Here is a 14,234-nt window from a genome sequence, read left to right as displayed (position 1 = left end):
CAGCTCATTGCAGCCTTAGCATCCCAGGGCTCAAGTGATCCTCCTATTTCAGCCTCCCGTGTAGCTGGGACCACAGGTGTGTGCCACCAGGCCTGGCTATTTTTTGTATTTTTTGTAGAGATTAGGCTCCCTGTGTTGTCCAGGCTGGTCTCGAACTCCTGGGATCAAGTGATTCTCCTGCTTCAGCCTCCCAAAGTGCTGGGATTACAGGCATGAACTACCACGTCCAGCTATTTTTTATTATTATTGAAGTGACCCCTTCACTTTCTGTCTCTGCTATTGAACCCTATGGACCATCACCCTCACCAGTTGTGCAGTCACATGTCCACAGAAGACCCCAACAGGAGTGCACACAGACACACAGAGGAGTCCACACAGAGAGGACACAGGTCATGTCACTCATAATCCCACCCTAGCTGCATACACAGACCCACCGAAGCAGGGCAGTGTCCCCATAGCAGGAAGATCCTGAGGCTCGAAGGAGCTCTCCTTCCCATTCCCAAAGCACATTCCCCAGAATTATGGAGCCCACCCTGAGCAGCCAGTCCCCAGGGAGCCCTGTGGCTTGGATACTTCCCTTCTAGCTGCCTGGGAGGCCTGGGAACTCTGTGGAGCCTTGAGAGGCTCCTCCTTCCAGAAGGGAGGGTCTCTAGGGAACAGGACCTGACCAGGGGGAGGCAGAGGAAGGGAGGAGAGGAGAGAAGGTAGGAGGATGGGAAGAAGAAGAAGACAGAGTCCTCAAACAGGAACAGATGGAGAGACTGAGGCCCCAAGAAGTGAAGTGTCTTGCCCAAGGTCACTTCTCCAGTAAGTGGCCGAGCCAGGATTTGGGCTTGAGCAATCTGGCTCCAGAGAGCTCTTAATCTCTCTACACCAAAAAGTCCCTCTTTTGGAACTTTCATCTCCTTGATGAACTAAGCACCTGAGGAAGGCAGCGGCTGTCAGGGAAATGGATAGCCCATTAGGTTGGGAACATCCCGTACCAACCCTATGCTTGTGGACTTTGGTGGGGTCAGGAGCATCAGACAGTCTGTCTGGGCCATTCGCCAGGGCCGAGTTCCCAGGGAAGAGGATCTTCTTTGACTCTAGCATTGCCTGTGGATGGCATTTTGTTTACCACCTAAACCTTCAGGAGAATCTGTTCATAGTCACTATCTTGTAACAAAGGAGGCTGAAGAAAGGCAACCACCGCACCAGGGAGGTGGGGGTGGGGGGAGCCCAGCTGTGTGCACCAGGCCAGGGGAGGTGGAGTGGGGCTCTCCCCACTGGGGAGAGGATGGAGTTTAGGAGCCTGGGCCCTAGAGGTGGCTGGTAGAACTGGGTTCTACCTGTTACCAGCCAGGTGACTTCTCTGAGCCTCAGTTTCCTAGTTTGTAAGAAGGGAGAGTAATAATAATAGAGTTATTGATGTGAGGCTGCTATGGGGATTAAAGGAGCCAGGATGTGTAAAGCGATGGTGGGGTGCCTGGCCCCTGAGAATTGTCCAAACAGCATTAGTGGTGTGGCAATTCTGAGATTATGGGGTTCCCAGTGTTCCAGTTTGGGCAGCTCTGGGGCCTAGGCACTCTCTTGACAAAGATTTAATAGGGTTGTGCCTCCACCCCCAGGAGCCTGATGAGGCCTGCTGTCCCAGAACGGGCATTTCTCCTTCACCACCTGCATCATGTTTGCCATTTCTTTCTCAGTTCCTGTCTTCCTGTGTAGACTGTGGTGCCCAGTAGGGCACAGACCTCTTTCCTTACCTTTAAATTCCCAGCACAGTGCTTGGCATCTAGTAGGTTCTCTATAAGTATTTATTGAACTAATCAACTAATGAATAAAATAAAAATACAATTGATTACTCATCCATTAAGCCGTGTATCTGTGCATTCATTCATGTATTCATGACTGTCATTGATCTGTTCATCCATTAATTTATTATTTATTCATCTTATCATGATTCCATCCCTTCATCCTTTCATTTATTCAGTCATTACTGGTTATCTGTCCATTTGTTTGTTCATCCCTACGTCTAGCCTTTCTCATCATTGGTCCCATTTGGTCCAGCACCAGCTGGAGGACCAGGTGGCCCCTAGCTGGACAGTGCCCAGATGCAGGAGGTGTGGGTGGGCTCAGACTGGGTGGTGTGTCCAGAGGCGGGTAGTCAGGGTATTGGGATTCCCTCAGAGATGGGGAAGTTGTCAGCAGATTGGGCAGAAGTAGGGAGGGTTAGGTGCTCCCCAAGGCTGGGACCCCCAGCCTGCCTCTCTTGGAGTGGGGTGGTACTCTTGTAGAGCAGAGCCCTTTTTCCCCTCTTTGTCTTGCCTTCCCTGACTAAGAAGCAGGTGAGAGTGTGGCTCTTTCATGGGAGAAGAGGTGTTTATGGTGGGGTGTGGGGTATGGAGAGGAGGGCTGGGTAGGCCTTCACCAAGCACTTTGTACACTTACAGAAACTCTTCTGAGCCATACTTATTCTATACAACTGCACATACCCCAAAGGAAAATAAAATCAGCACTCAGAACAGGAGCTTAGAGGAACAACAGCAGAACCAACCAGCATAGGGGTACTGTGGCCCGCCTGGTGCTCTCAGCCCCCACCCCAGCTGACCTCATCCTGAAGGGCTCTGATGCCTGTGCTGTTATGGGGCCCTCCCCGGAAACCCTGCCTCAGCGACCGACCCATGTGCTCCTGTTCCTTCTCTTTGCTTCCTTTCATCTCCCCGACCCACCAGCCCCACTCCATTGCCAAGACAACAGGCTTGGATCTAATTAGCCATCCTTAATGAAGTAGCAGCAGCAAGCAGTGCTTTGGCACCAAGTCCCGCCCCCTTCTTGGGGATAGGGCCTGTCAGTGAACTCTGCCTTCTGGGCACCCATATGCCTGTGGATCTCTTGACCTCAGGACCTTGTTCATGCCATGCCTCCTTCAGGAAGCCCTCCCTGAAAACCTTCCCCTCAAGTAGCAGTGACTCCCTCTGCTGAGCCCTATGAGAAAAGCCCTGTGTTGTCTGGTAGCCCCTGGAGGCCAACAAGAGTGGACTGATCTCTTCAGGGCCCATCCCACTGAAGCTAGTGAGGGAATGGATGCACCTCTCTGAATTCTGAACCACACACTGCCTCTCAGCCACTCAGAGGAAGCTGATGCCCAGGGTCGTGTAGCTTGAGAGGGTCAGATCGGGGACGAGGTGCCCTGAGAGAAAGCCAGATGTGGGTTAGGAATCCTCAGTGACCAAGCAATGAGCCAGGGATGGGGCCTTCAAACCACCACTCTGCATGTGCTGTGGGACCTGGATGTCTGGACTGGATCATAGGCCTGTCCATCCTCCCTTTCAAGCCACCATTCAGTCAATTGGTCTGGCTGTTCCAGACCCCCTGCATGCCCAGCCCCGGGAGGAGGAAAAGGAGGAGCAGGCTCCATCTGCAGAGAAGCCCACAATCCATCCAGCTGGGAGGGTAAGAGGCAGAGAGCTGTTCAGGCTGGTGTGCCTCTCAGTCAGTAACTGCTGGGCATGTGGGGAGAAGGGAGGAGGAAGAGCTACTGGGGGCTTATTAAGCCAGCCTGTACTGTGTGCACAGTGCCCTGGCTTATAAAAGGGACAAGGATGCTGCCCTCAGGAAGCCTATAGTCTCCTGGGAGGAGACGGGCCTCAATCTAGTAATTGCTTAAATGTATATTTACGAACTGCAATACATGGTTAAGGTAAGGAAAAATGAGAGCCTTTAAGAGCAGAAATTAGATGCACATGACCTAATCTGAGGATCAGGGAGGGCTTCCCTGGACTTCCCTGAGGAGGTGGCATTTGCACTAAAACTGGTCTTTTTTCTTTTTGAGAAGGCGTTTCGCTCTTGTTGCCTAGGCTGGAGTGCAATGTCGCGACCTCAGTTCACTGCAATCTCAGCTCATCTCAACCTCTGCCTCCCGGGTTCAAGCTATTCTCCTGCCTCAGCCTCCCGAGTAGCTGGGATTACAGGCATGCGCCACCACACCTGGCTAATTTTGTAATTTTTTTAAAAATAGAAATGCGGTTTCTCCATATTGGTCAGGCTGGTCTCGAACTCCCAACCTCAGGTGATGTGCCCTTCTCAGCCTCCCAAAGTGCTGCGATTACAGGTGTGAGCCACCGCGCCCGCCTGAAGCTGGTCTTAAAGGAAAAGAAAAAAGCATTACGAGGAGAGGGAAAAGGCATGGGCTAAGACCCTGAGGCAGGAGAGAGCATGGTCAATTTCTGGAAGTTAAAACAGAAGTGGCTGGAGCACATTGAGCAAGGAGATGAGACGTGGGGACAGATGGGCCTGGCTTGATCGATGGGGTCAGGATGTCTACTGTGCAGGAAACTCAGGGGAAACCAGGTTTGGGAGAGGGAGTCAGCTGGGGGCTTGGTGAGCGTGGGAGCATGCAGCACACTAAAAGGCATGAAGTCGGCCAGGGCTCAGGCACAGCTGCAGGGTGCTTCAGAGCCCCCACATCTTGCGGGGTGGGAGCTGGTGCAAAAGCAGGTTGCTCACTGCCACCCCTCAGTCCAAATTGAGTCTGGGATAGGTTCTGCCGTCACTCTGGGCTTTGAAGCAGCAGCTTGTGAGGATCCTGCTTGGAGACAGTCTAGGGGTGCACAGTCTAGGGATGGGAGCACAGTCTAGGGGTGGGGGGGTTGGATAGGGACAGGACTGGAACCCTCCAAGATGGTCCCAGGTACAGGACACAGGCCAAGCTGGGTCGGGGCAGGGGTAGGGATGATTCAAGGTGGGTCCTTTGAGTGATAACTGCCCTCCTTCAGGCCCAAGAGCTCCTCCCTTGGGTGGAAGACCAGGGATGTGTATGTGTGCACATCTCTAAATGTCCAAGCCTGGACACATGTGCCTGTTTCTGCCTGACAATAGTTATGTAAACACAAAAGCACTTGTCTGGGCGCAAGGATGGATCATGTTCGTGTGTGTCAAGGTTAAGGTCTGTAAGGGACTGTGTTGATGTGGGTGCACTTGGCCTGACCCCCTTGTGCATACGGGTCCAGGCCTGAGGCAGGTTTCCATGAGCGTGGCCTGTTCCCTGTAGGTGTGTTCGTGCCCCTGTGTGTGTCCCGTGCTCCGTGGCTCCTCGGTGGGAAGCTGCGTTCAGCGTGTGCCCGCGCTGGGTACAGGTGTGGACGGAAAGTACATGTCGCCGCGTTGTCCACGGCTGTGCGCCGACTTGTGTCCTGGGGCGGGGGATGGGTCCGTGAGCGGACGCCGCTGCGTGGGGGAAGGGGCGGGTGCGAGGGCAGCCCAGAGCGTGCTGGGGTAGATGGGGCGGCGCGGAGAGGGCGGGAACCCTCCTCCCCACAGCTGCGCCGCGCGCGCCTGGCTCGCCGGGCGCACTCCCAGCGCGGAGGAGGCAACAGCGCCGCCGCCGGCCCGGCAGCCGCGCTCAGATCGGCGCTGGAACTGACCACCGCGACCGCCACTGCAACTGCCGCCGCGGCCGGGCTGAGGCCCTAGGGAGCGAGAGTGGGAAGGGGCCCCCGACTCTGCGCCGACCCCCGCCCCCACCGCCACCCCGGCGCCCCCGCCCCTGCGGCGGGCCGGCCGCATGCTGCAGATGGTGAAGACCCTGGCCCAGTTCACCATCGCGCTGGAAGACATGCGCGATCTGGGCCCAGCCGCCGCCTCCGGGGAGCCCACCGAGGGCAGCAGCACTGACGCGGAGGATCCTGGGGAGGCCCAGGTACGGGCAGGGGAAGGGGCAGCCAGGGACCTGGGCCACGGCCTAGAACTCAGCCGACCCAGGAGCCAACCCAGGAGACGGTGGGAGGAGGGGAGGCATGGGGCGCAGGGCTCTCTGTGACCGGGGATGGAGACCGAGAGATTGAGGGTGAGGAACCCTGGCAGGTGGTGGTGTGGCTGGCAGGGTGCTGAGGGTCAAGGCCTGGTGGCACTCGGCTTGCAGAATGGGTGCCTATAGAAGCCGAGGCTGTCGCCAGTGGTATCCTGGTTCCACAGGCTCAGGAAGGAGAGGTTTTCCCAGCCCTCCTCTTAGGCTTGAGGTGGCCCTGGTGTATCTGTGTGCTGGAAGGTAGAGTCAGTTTTGCTCCCCCACTGCCATCCTCCCCCTGCCGCTGGGCCTGCTGGTCCTTGGAGGAGTCATGCTGCGGTGGGAACAGCAGCGTTCCCGTTCTCGCTAGGTGTGCCTACCCCTACAGGGGAGGGGAGGCGTCTTGGGGCTATTTCCCGGTCTTTGTGTATCTCTGGGCCTGGACTCTGTGCCATGCTCCTGGCCCCACTGGGGGCTGTAGTTCTGTCCCCTCCCCGTGCTGTGTTGTGTCTCTCCACAACCTCAAGTCTCTGGGCTGGCGGTCCTGGTTCTCAGCTGCGTGACCTGGCTGTGTTTTTTATTTCTGTGTGGGGCGGCTTGCCTTTATGGCGTCTCTGTGTGCGTGTCTGTCTTCACACTGTGCCCATCAGGGTTTTAGTCTTTGGGTTGTGATGCCCCAGTCATCCCAGGAGTGGCCCCCTCTGGCTTCCTGCTGTATCCCCCAGTGCCCACAGTGCCTGGTGTAGCAAAGGTCTGGGGATGGGACTGGTGAGGGATGAGGGGCGCTGTGGGAAGGCTGGGCCTGCAGGGCTGTCCCGCCCAGAACAGGTGGGCCTGCTGTTCAGGCTGACAGCTGCGCTGTCTGCCTCCTGCCTCCCCTGTCCACCTCCGCAACCCCCGCACACTACACCCGTGTCTGGGCACGTGTGGAGGGCTGCTCGCGCAGTGACAGGGAGCTGGCCTTGTTTTCCGTGTCTTTACCTGACAGCTGAGTGACAGGCCACTGTGCTCTGCCGCAGGGAGGAGGCTGGGAGAGGCGGGCATTGCAGCGTCAGCCTCCCCGTGTCACCCCAGCCTCCTGGCATCAGGCCCAGCGCCAGCCCTGCCTCTCAGGGCAAGCCTCCCTGACCATGACCATCGTAGTGCCCGCTGGGCCTGATGGGGCCGTGGTGTGGGCGGGGGAGGGTGGCTGAGAGGCCCAGGGCCGCACCTGGCCTGGCCCTGCTGTCAGGGAGCTCCCTATGCCGTCTCACTGAGGTGGAGGAAGGGTGGACACTGGTGACCTGCTGTGTGTGGACAGAGCTGCTCCACTCACTGCCGCCTTTGCCTTCATGATGATGGGAGAGAGGGGCTATTTGCTCCATTTCATGGAAGAGAATGTGGAAACAGGGCCGTTAGATGACACCACAGTCACACAGCCACCGTTAGGTGACACCACAGTCACACAGCCAGTAAGGACAGTGCTGGGGACCTGTGGCCTGTGGCTGCCCAGTTAGTCTGGGCGAGAACTCCAGGGACTGGAGCCCTGAGAGTCATGGGGTGGCTGAAGAGACTCTGGTCCTTGCTTTGCCACTCACTGGCTGTGCCACTCACCTCTCTGACGTGGCCCTTCACCTGTGCAGTGGAAATGGGAACACCTGTGTCACAGAGCTGAGTGTGAGGCTGAAGCAAGGCCATGTCTGTGGGGTGCTGAGATGTCCCTGGAGTGGGGTAGGGCAGGATTAAGCATCTGGGCCTGTCCTCGGGAGGCCTTCCTGGCCCCCCACACTCTCCCAAGCTCTCCATCATACAGTGAGCCTTGCTCCCACTGCCTCCTGCTGGAAGCTGCCCTGGTTTTTTAGAGGTCACAGGAGTACCAAGGATAGATGGTCTGCTTGTCTCCAGAGCCTCTGAGGCTCTGGTCTGCTGTTTCCAGAGGCTCTGAGGTGCCTTCCCACCTGTCAGAGCCCAGGGCTGGCAATGGTGGGCTGGTAAGGATGGGGAGAGCCAGTCCCCCTTCCTCCCTGCCCCAAGGGATGTCCTTCACACCCCCACCACTGAGTTCCTAGCATGGGAGCTCACTTTTCTGAGTGTGCTTCATTATAGGACACTGTGGGGACAGGTCTTGCCCCTGAGTCCCTGGTCAGAGGGCAAGAGATCTGAAGTGAGTGTGCCACAGGCAGAGGGGGAGCAGTGGCTGGGTCAAGCAAGCTGGACAGGCCTGGGCTCAGGTCCACTAAGACATGGGCCCTGGGCATAGCAGTGACCAGCACAGCCCCACTGGTTGAGTCCCTACCCTGAGGGACTAGAGGTGAAGGCTGGAGGGATGCCACAGACATGGACACCCTGGCTTTGCCATCTGCACAGCACCTGCTCGAACCAGCAGGCCTTGATGGCAGGAGCCTGAGGTAGGGTCCCAAGTGCTCAGGCCAAGCCGAGACTTAGGAGGGGAGTGGAGAGAGGAGAAGAACCGAGAGATCTGGAGCCTAGAGGAGTTAGGGGCCTTGCCCAGGATCACTCTAGGGCCTTAGAGGGGTCAGGAGTGGAGTGTAGGGGTCTAGGGCTTAGAGTGGAGTCTCTGCCAGAGAAGGGAAGTTGTTGGGGCTGGTGCTATCTGGGAAGGCTTCCTGGAGATAGGGATGTGGGGGTAGAGGTGTAGGGACTGGTGGAGAGGAGCAGCAGGTAAGTTCAGTCCCAGGGGCTGAACACAAAGAAGGCCCCCCAGACAGGGATGAGCACCGTGTGCCTGGGGGTGTGGGTGCAGAGACTGTATGACCCCTTGGGAACTCAGTAATTCAGGTCATCAGATCCATAGGATGGAGGCATCGGTGTCTGGGTTTCCTTTTTCCCCTCCTTAACATGAAGAGAATAATAACATCTACCTCACAGGGTGGCCAGGATTATTGAATAATATGTCATGCTTAGAACAGTGCCTAGCGCATAGGAGGGCTTAGTTAACATTTTTAAATGACAGAATTGGGATCCAGCCTTATCTGAGACTGGCTAAACCCTGATACTGCCCAGCTGTGTGACTTTCAGCACTGACTTCCCCTCTCTGGTCCACAGTGTCTTCCTCTGTAGCAGGGTGATGGTATCTACTCTTAGGGATGCTGGGCAGCCCAGCCTGGTGGGCATGTCCCCATAGCGCTGAGCCTGAAAGTGGGGTCTTCAGAGTTGGCAGCTGGAGTGGGTGCTGGCCTGGAGTCATTGTTCTTTGCAAATGTGAAAGGTTATTGATTTTTTTAAAGAACCTTTTTCAATAGCCCGGCAGAGGAGCCAAGAAGTGGGTGGATGGGGCAGCGGCAGAGGAGTGACGGCCTAACTGTATGAGGCCACGTGTTTGAGGTGTAAGTGGGGGGCAGGGGGAGCAGCTGAGCAACTGGCAGAGTGGAGGGCCTGTGGGGGCCTCAGGGGAATAGCCGGGAGCCCTGGGTGGCAGGAGGGAAGGGGCAGGAGGGCAGGGAGAGGGTGTGGACGGGTTCTCTGGGCACCACATGGCTACAGGTGATGGGGTCTGGGGGCAACAAGACCCCTGTTCACCCTCTGCTCCTGTCCCCACAGGACATGCGGAAGCACGTGGCCATGACCCTGCTGGACACAGAGCAGTCGTATGTGGAGTCGCTGCGTACCCTGATGCAGGTGGGGCTCGGGGCCCACTCCCCTGAGAACAGCCTTTCTGAGCCTAGGAGGCTGTCAGATGGGTGTGAGCAAACCCCTTTCATGGACAAGGGACTGAGGCCAGAGAGCCGTGTCCCTGGCACCCATCGCCTTTCCATGGAGAACCCCCAACATGGCTATCCCAGAGAAGGAGGAAGCCTTCTCCTGGGCAGGAGAGAATGCAGAGGGGCCAGGCTACCCCAGGGCAGGCGTCCCTACCCCACTGTTCTTCTACGTCCCCCTGGCAACGCTGACCCTGAACTTAGATCCGTGAACTCCCTCTGATGTGCCCCCTCCATTGTATTCTCTAACTGGGAAGTAGGAGTTGACTAGAATTTAGTGTTGAGCACCTGCTGTGTGCAGGCCCTGTTCCAGGTGCAGGAGACACAGGGATGACTAAGAGAGCCCAGCCCCTGCCACAGGAGCTCACCATCCTGCTGAGGACGTAGTGGAGTATACGGGCATACGGGCACTCTAGAAACATCGAGGGGCACCTGCTAAGCCTGGGGTCAGGGAGGTTTCCTGGAGGAGGTGCTCGCTTCCACCGAGACCTGTCTTCTCAGCAGCAGGAATGGCACATTGCAAATCCAAGTGAGGCCTGGCACATTCGGAGGTCCACGTGGCCAGCACAGAGCACAAGGCACTGGTCCTATAGCGATGCCGTCGAAGTCGGCGGAGGCCACAGTGTGGGGGCCTAGAACACCAGTTGGAGGGAGTAGATTCTGCCAGGGTCCCTGGATGATCAGCAAAGGGCTTTGAGCAAGGGAGGTGTGTGGCTTGATTCATGCTTGATGAAATCTGTCTGACAGCTGGGAAGGTGGGTGGCAGAAGAGGTCAAGGCCATTGACATTAGGCAAGGATAGAGGTTACAGGAAGGGAGTGCTGGGGACAGACACTCAGGAGGTAAACTGGTCAGGCCAGGCATGGTGTAACTGGTTGGATGTGGGGGGCAAGGTGGGGAATCCCAAGATAATGTCTGGGCTCCTGGCCTTGGAAAGCTGGGGCCCAGGGGAGAAGCACAACTGGAGCAAGGTGGTGAGTTCAGGCTCAGACATGAACCTGGGACGGCCCACAGCCTGGATGCACACATGGCCTGGGGCTGGATGAGTGTGGACCTGAGCTGAAGTGAGGCCTGGCAGTCACCGTTGAGGATGAATTTGCCCAAGCTAGCTGGGCAGAGTGACAGCAAAGGCTGAAGGTAGAACCTTCACCCTATGGAAACATCCAGAGCATTCACTCACTCACCATTCATTCATTCACTCACTCCACAAATCCACGGTGAGCCCCTTCTGCGCTCCAGGCAGTGTTCTCTGTGCAGGGGCATTAGTGGTACGGGTCTGTCTCCTGGAGCTCACGGGCTATAGCAGAGACCGACAGTGATCAGCCAGACATCACGCACAGTGACACATGGTGATGCAGAAGTGCACACACACAGTACATACACACAACAGAAATACGCCTTAAAAGGAGGGAAATTCTGACATCCTACAACATGGATGAGCCTGGAGGACATGATGCCAAGTGAAAGAAACCAGTCTCAAAGGACACGCACTGTCTGATTCCACTTGTATGAGGTTCCTGGGGTAGTCAGAACAGAGATGGAAGGTAGGATGGTGGGTGCCAGGGAAAGGGTGCCAGGCTGAGAAAGGAGGGAATGGGGAGTTACTATTTAATGGGTACAGGGTTGCAGTTTTACAGGATAGAAAGAGTTTTGGAGCTGGATGGTCACACATTATGAATGTATTTAATACCATTGAACTGTACATTTAAAATGGTAAATTTTGTATTATATATATTTTACCATAAAATACATTGTGTTTGTTTATTGTTTTTAAAAAGTGCATGGGGAGATGAGAACACAGAAGGGGGCCTGCCCTGGTGTGGGGGTCAGGGAGGGCTTCCCTGGGGTTGGGGTATTTAGCTGAGACCTGAAGGGTGGGTAGATTTCAGCAGAGAGAGCCCAGAGGGATGGCTCCCCGCAGAGGGAGCCATCAGGGACAAAGGCCGGGAGGCTGGAAGGAACCTAGAGCAGCAGGGAACCAGAGCCGGATGGCTGCAGGAAGGAAGGCTGCTGGGTATGGAGCTGGGCTTTACTGTGCACACAAGGAAGTCATGGGAGGGATGCAACCACAATGCCAGGCAGGAGGAGTAGACATGGCAGGGGCCTGAGGGGGTCCTTTGCCATCCCCTAGGTGAGAGTTGGAGGCATTAGGGTCAGACAGCCCAGGGTTTAAGTCACTTGCGTCCTCATTGGGTGATACTAGCCTAATCACCTCACCTTCTCTGAGCCTCAAGTTTGCCTGCAAAATGTAGCTAATCTACCTATCTCCCAGCAAGAAGATTTAAAGGTGAGCCGGGCGCGGAGGCTCACACCTCTAATCCCAGCAGTTTGAGAGGCTGAGGCAAGCAGATCACCTGAGGTCAGGAGTTCAAGACCAGCCTGGCCAATTTGGTGAAACCTCATCTCTACTAGAAATACAAAAATCAGCCAGGCATGGTGGCAGGCACCTGTAATCCCAGCTCCTCCGGAGGCTGAGGCAGGAGTATAGCTTGAACCCGGGAGGCGGAGGTTGCAGTGAGCCGAGATCGTGCCACTGTACTCCAGCCTGGGTGACAGAGTGAGACCCTGTCTCAGAAAACAAAACAAAACAAAAAAACAAAAGGTGATGACGGCACCCATGTCTGTTCACAGGCAGGAGGCAGGAGCAGTGGAGAGCTGGGAGCAGACAGGGCCTGGGCGTGTCTTTCTGCCTCCGCCACATCTCCTGGACCCATCCAGGGCTGCACTTGGGAAAGGGTGCAGGACCTGTGGGTGGAGGAAGCTAGAGTGTTGGGTGAGCTAGGTGAAGGTGGACAGGAGGGTGTCACGTGAACCCGAGGACCGTCCCTGGAGGCAGCCCTGGAGTGTAGGAGGAGGACTGAGGTCTGACTCCAGGACAGGAGCATGACTCTAGAGCCAAGCCGCCAGCATTCAAACTTGGCTCCATCTCCTGGCCAGCTGTGTGACCCGGAGCATGTCACATAACCAGTCTCTGCCTCAGTTTCCTCATCTGTAGAGAGGAGATAATAATAGACCTGCCTTGAGTACAGGTAATTAAAGAGACATGTTTATAATTTAGCATACTGCCTGCGGCTCTGCAAGCATGGTAAAAAGTTGCATTTAATCTTTGTATTAATTTTGTGAGGTAGATATTATATTCTTCTTCATATGAAGACTCAGAGAGGTTAAGAAGCTTGCCCAGGGTCATCCATCTAGTGAGTGGTATTAGTTGACATTTACTGAGTGCCCACTATGTGCCAGGCACTGTTCAGAATGCTTTAGAACAGTGAGTTAATTCATACAAATCTGACTATAAACACCATTTTGCAGATGATGCAACTGAGACCCAGAGAAGTAAAGCCGCTTGTCCAAGGTCACAGACTTAGGAAGTGGCACACCCTGGGTTAAAACCCTGTCATTGTGACTCTGGGTCCTGCCTGTCACCCACTAGTCTACCCTACCTGGAACACAGTGGTATTCAAATTGAGACTGGACTCTGTAGTCCCAGTGTTAACTTCCAGCGATCACTGCCCTCACTAATTGATAAGTGTTGTTCCTGCAGGCCAGGTGTTCAAAATGAACGAAGAAGTTAAATAGAAGTTAGGAGCCAGAAGGAGGGAGGATTTGAAACTAGGTCCTAGGGCTATACTCCTTCCTCAGCGTCACCCTCACCCTCTGAGCCTATTTTCAACTCTAACACTTGAAGCTAACAAACACCCCTTTCCCTGACCACCCTGACGAGCCCCCCTCCCCTTGGCACCCTGATCCTACTCCTCTTTTGTGTAGCACTCACTGTCTTCCAGCGTGCTGTGTAGTAATTTACGTATTTATTGTGCTTCTTTCCTGCCTCCCACCATTCACATGTCAGCCCCACAGGGGGTCTGTGCAGTGAGGTGCCCAGTGCTTGCTGGGCGGGCTGAGCATTGGTGAGTGAATGGGGCTTGTGCCAGGTTCCATATTGGGCTCTCAGTCATTGTTCTTTCCTCCTGCTGTGTGCCCACTTCTGTGTGGGTGCCTGGACCCTGAGGTGAGCGGTTTAGCTGCTGCTCCTGCTGCTTGTGGAGCAGCAGGCCCTGACCCAGCCCAGGAGCTGGCTCACCTGTGGGTAGGAGACTGCCTGCCTATCTCCTCACCGTCATCCCGGCCTTTTCAGAATCCCCAGCCAAGAGAGAGGATTCTGTTGAGCTTTACTTTCTCAAACTTGTTTTATAAAACAAGCCAGATTTTTAAAAATGTTTAATATAAATGTTATTGCAACATCACATATGCTTTTTCAAACAACACCCTCCTGTTTCCTCAGCCTGCAGTTACAGCGTAGGGCCAGTAGAGGGCGACCTCTCCACAAGCGCACCGGCCCCTGAGCTGGGCCATTCAAGCTAGGGGAACATCATTGCATGTAGATTTGACGTAAAATAACTGGAGTTTTAGTCACAGACTGGCCAGCAGATCTGAAATCTGTAAAAAAGCATTCGGAGAGTGTCATTAAGAGCCTCCAGTAACTTCCCATGTGGTCTCGTGATCTCCCATGATCCTTCCTGCTTTATCTTCACACCATTGTCGCCTTATTTATTTATTTATTTTGCTGTTCAAGCTGGAGTGCAGTGGCACGATCTCAGCTCACTGCAACCTCCACCTCCCAGGTTCAAGCAATTCTCCTGCCTCAGCCTGCCAAGTAGCTGGGACTACAGGCGCACACCGCTATGCCCAGCTAATTTATTGTATTTTAGTAGAGACGGGGTTTCACTGTGTTGCCCAGGCTGGTGGCAAACTCCTGAGCTCAGGTGATCTGTCCAG

General features: G+C 55.3%; 1 protein-coding gene across 1 annotated transcript in view; it reads left to right on the top strand.

Moving 5' to 3' along the window:
- The window catches only part of ARHGEF17 (Rho guanine nucleotide exchange factor 17), a 60,951-nt gene that overhangs the window by 29,201 nt on the left and 17,516 nt on the right, over positions 1 to 14,234 (top strand). The window contains exon 2 of the mRNA XM_009186908.4: positions 9,305 to 9,382. Within this exon, the coding sequence (XP_009185172.3) occupies positions 9,305 to 9,382 (78 nt within the window). The remainder of the gene's footprint in view (positions 1 to 9,304; positions 9,383 to 14,234) is intronic.

The sequence above is a fragment of the Papio anubis genome, chromosome 12 (assembly GCF_008728515.1).
Source record: "Papio anubis isolate 15944 chromosome 12, Panubis1.0, whole genome shotgun sequence".
Lineage (NCBI taxonomy): Eukaryota > Metazoa > Chordata > Mammalia > Primates > Cercopithecidae > Papio > Papio anubis.
The sequence above is the reverse complement of the archived record's forward strand: the minus strand, read 5'-3'. Positions and strand labels throughout refer to the sequence as shown.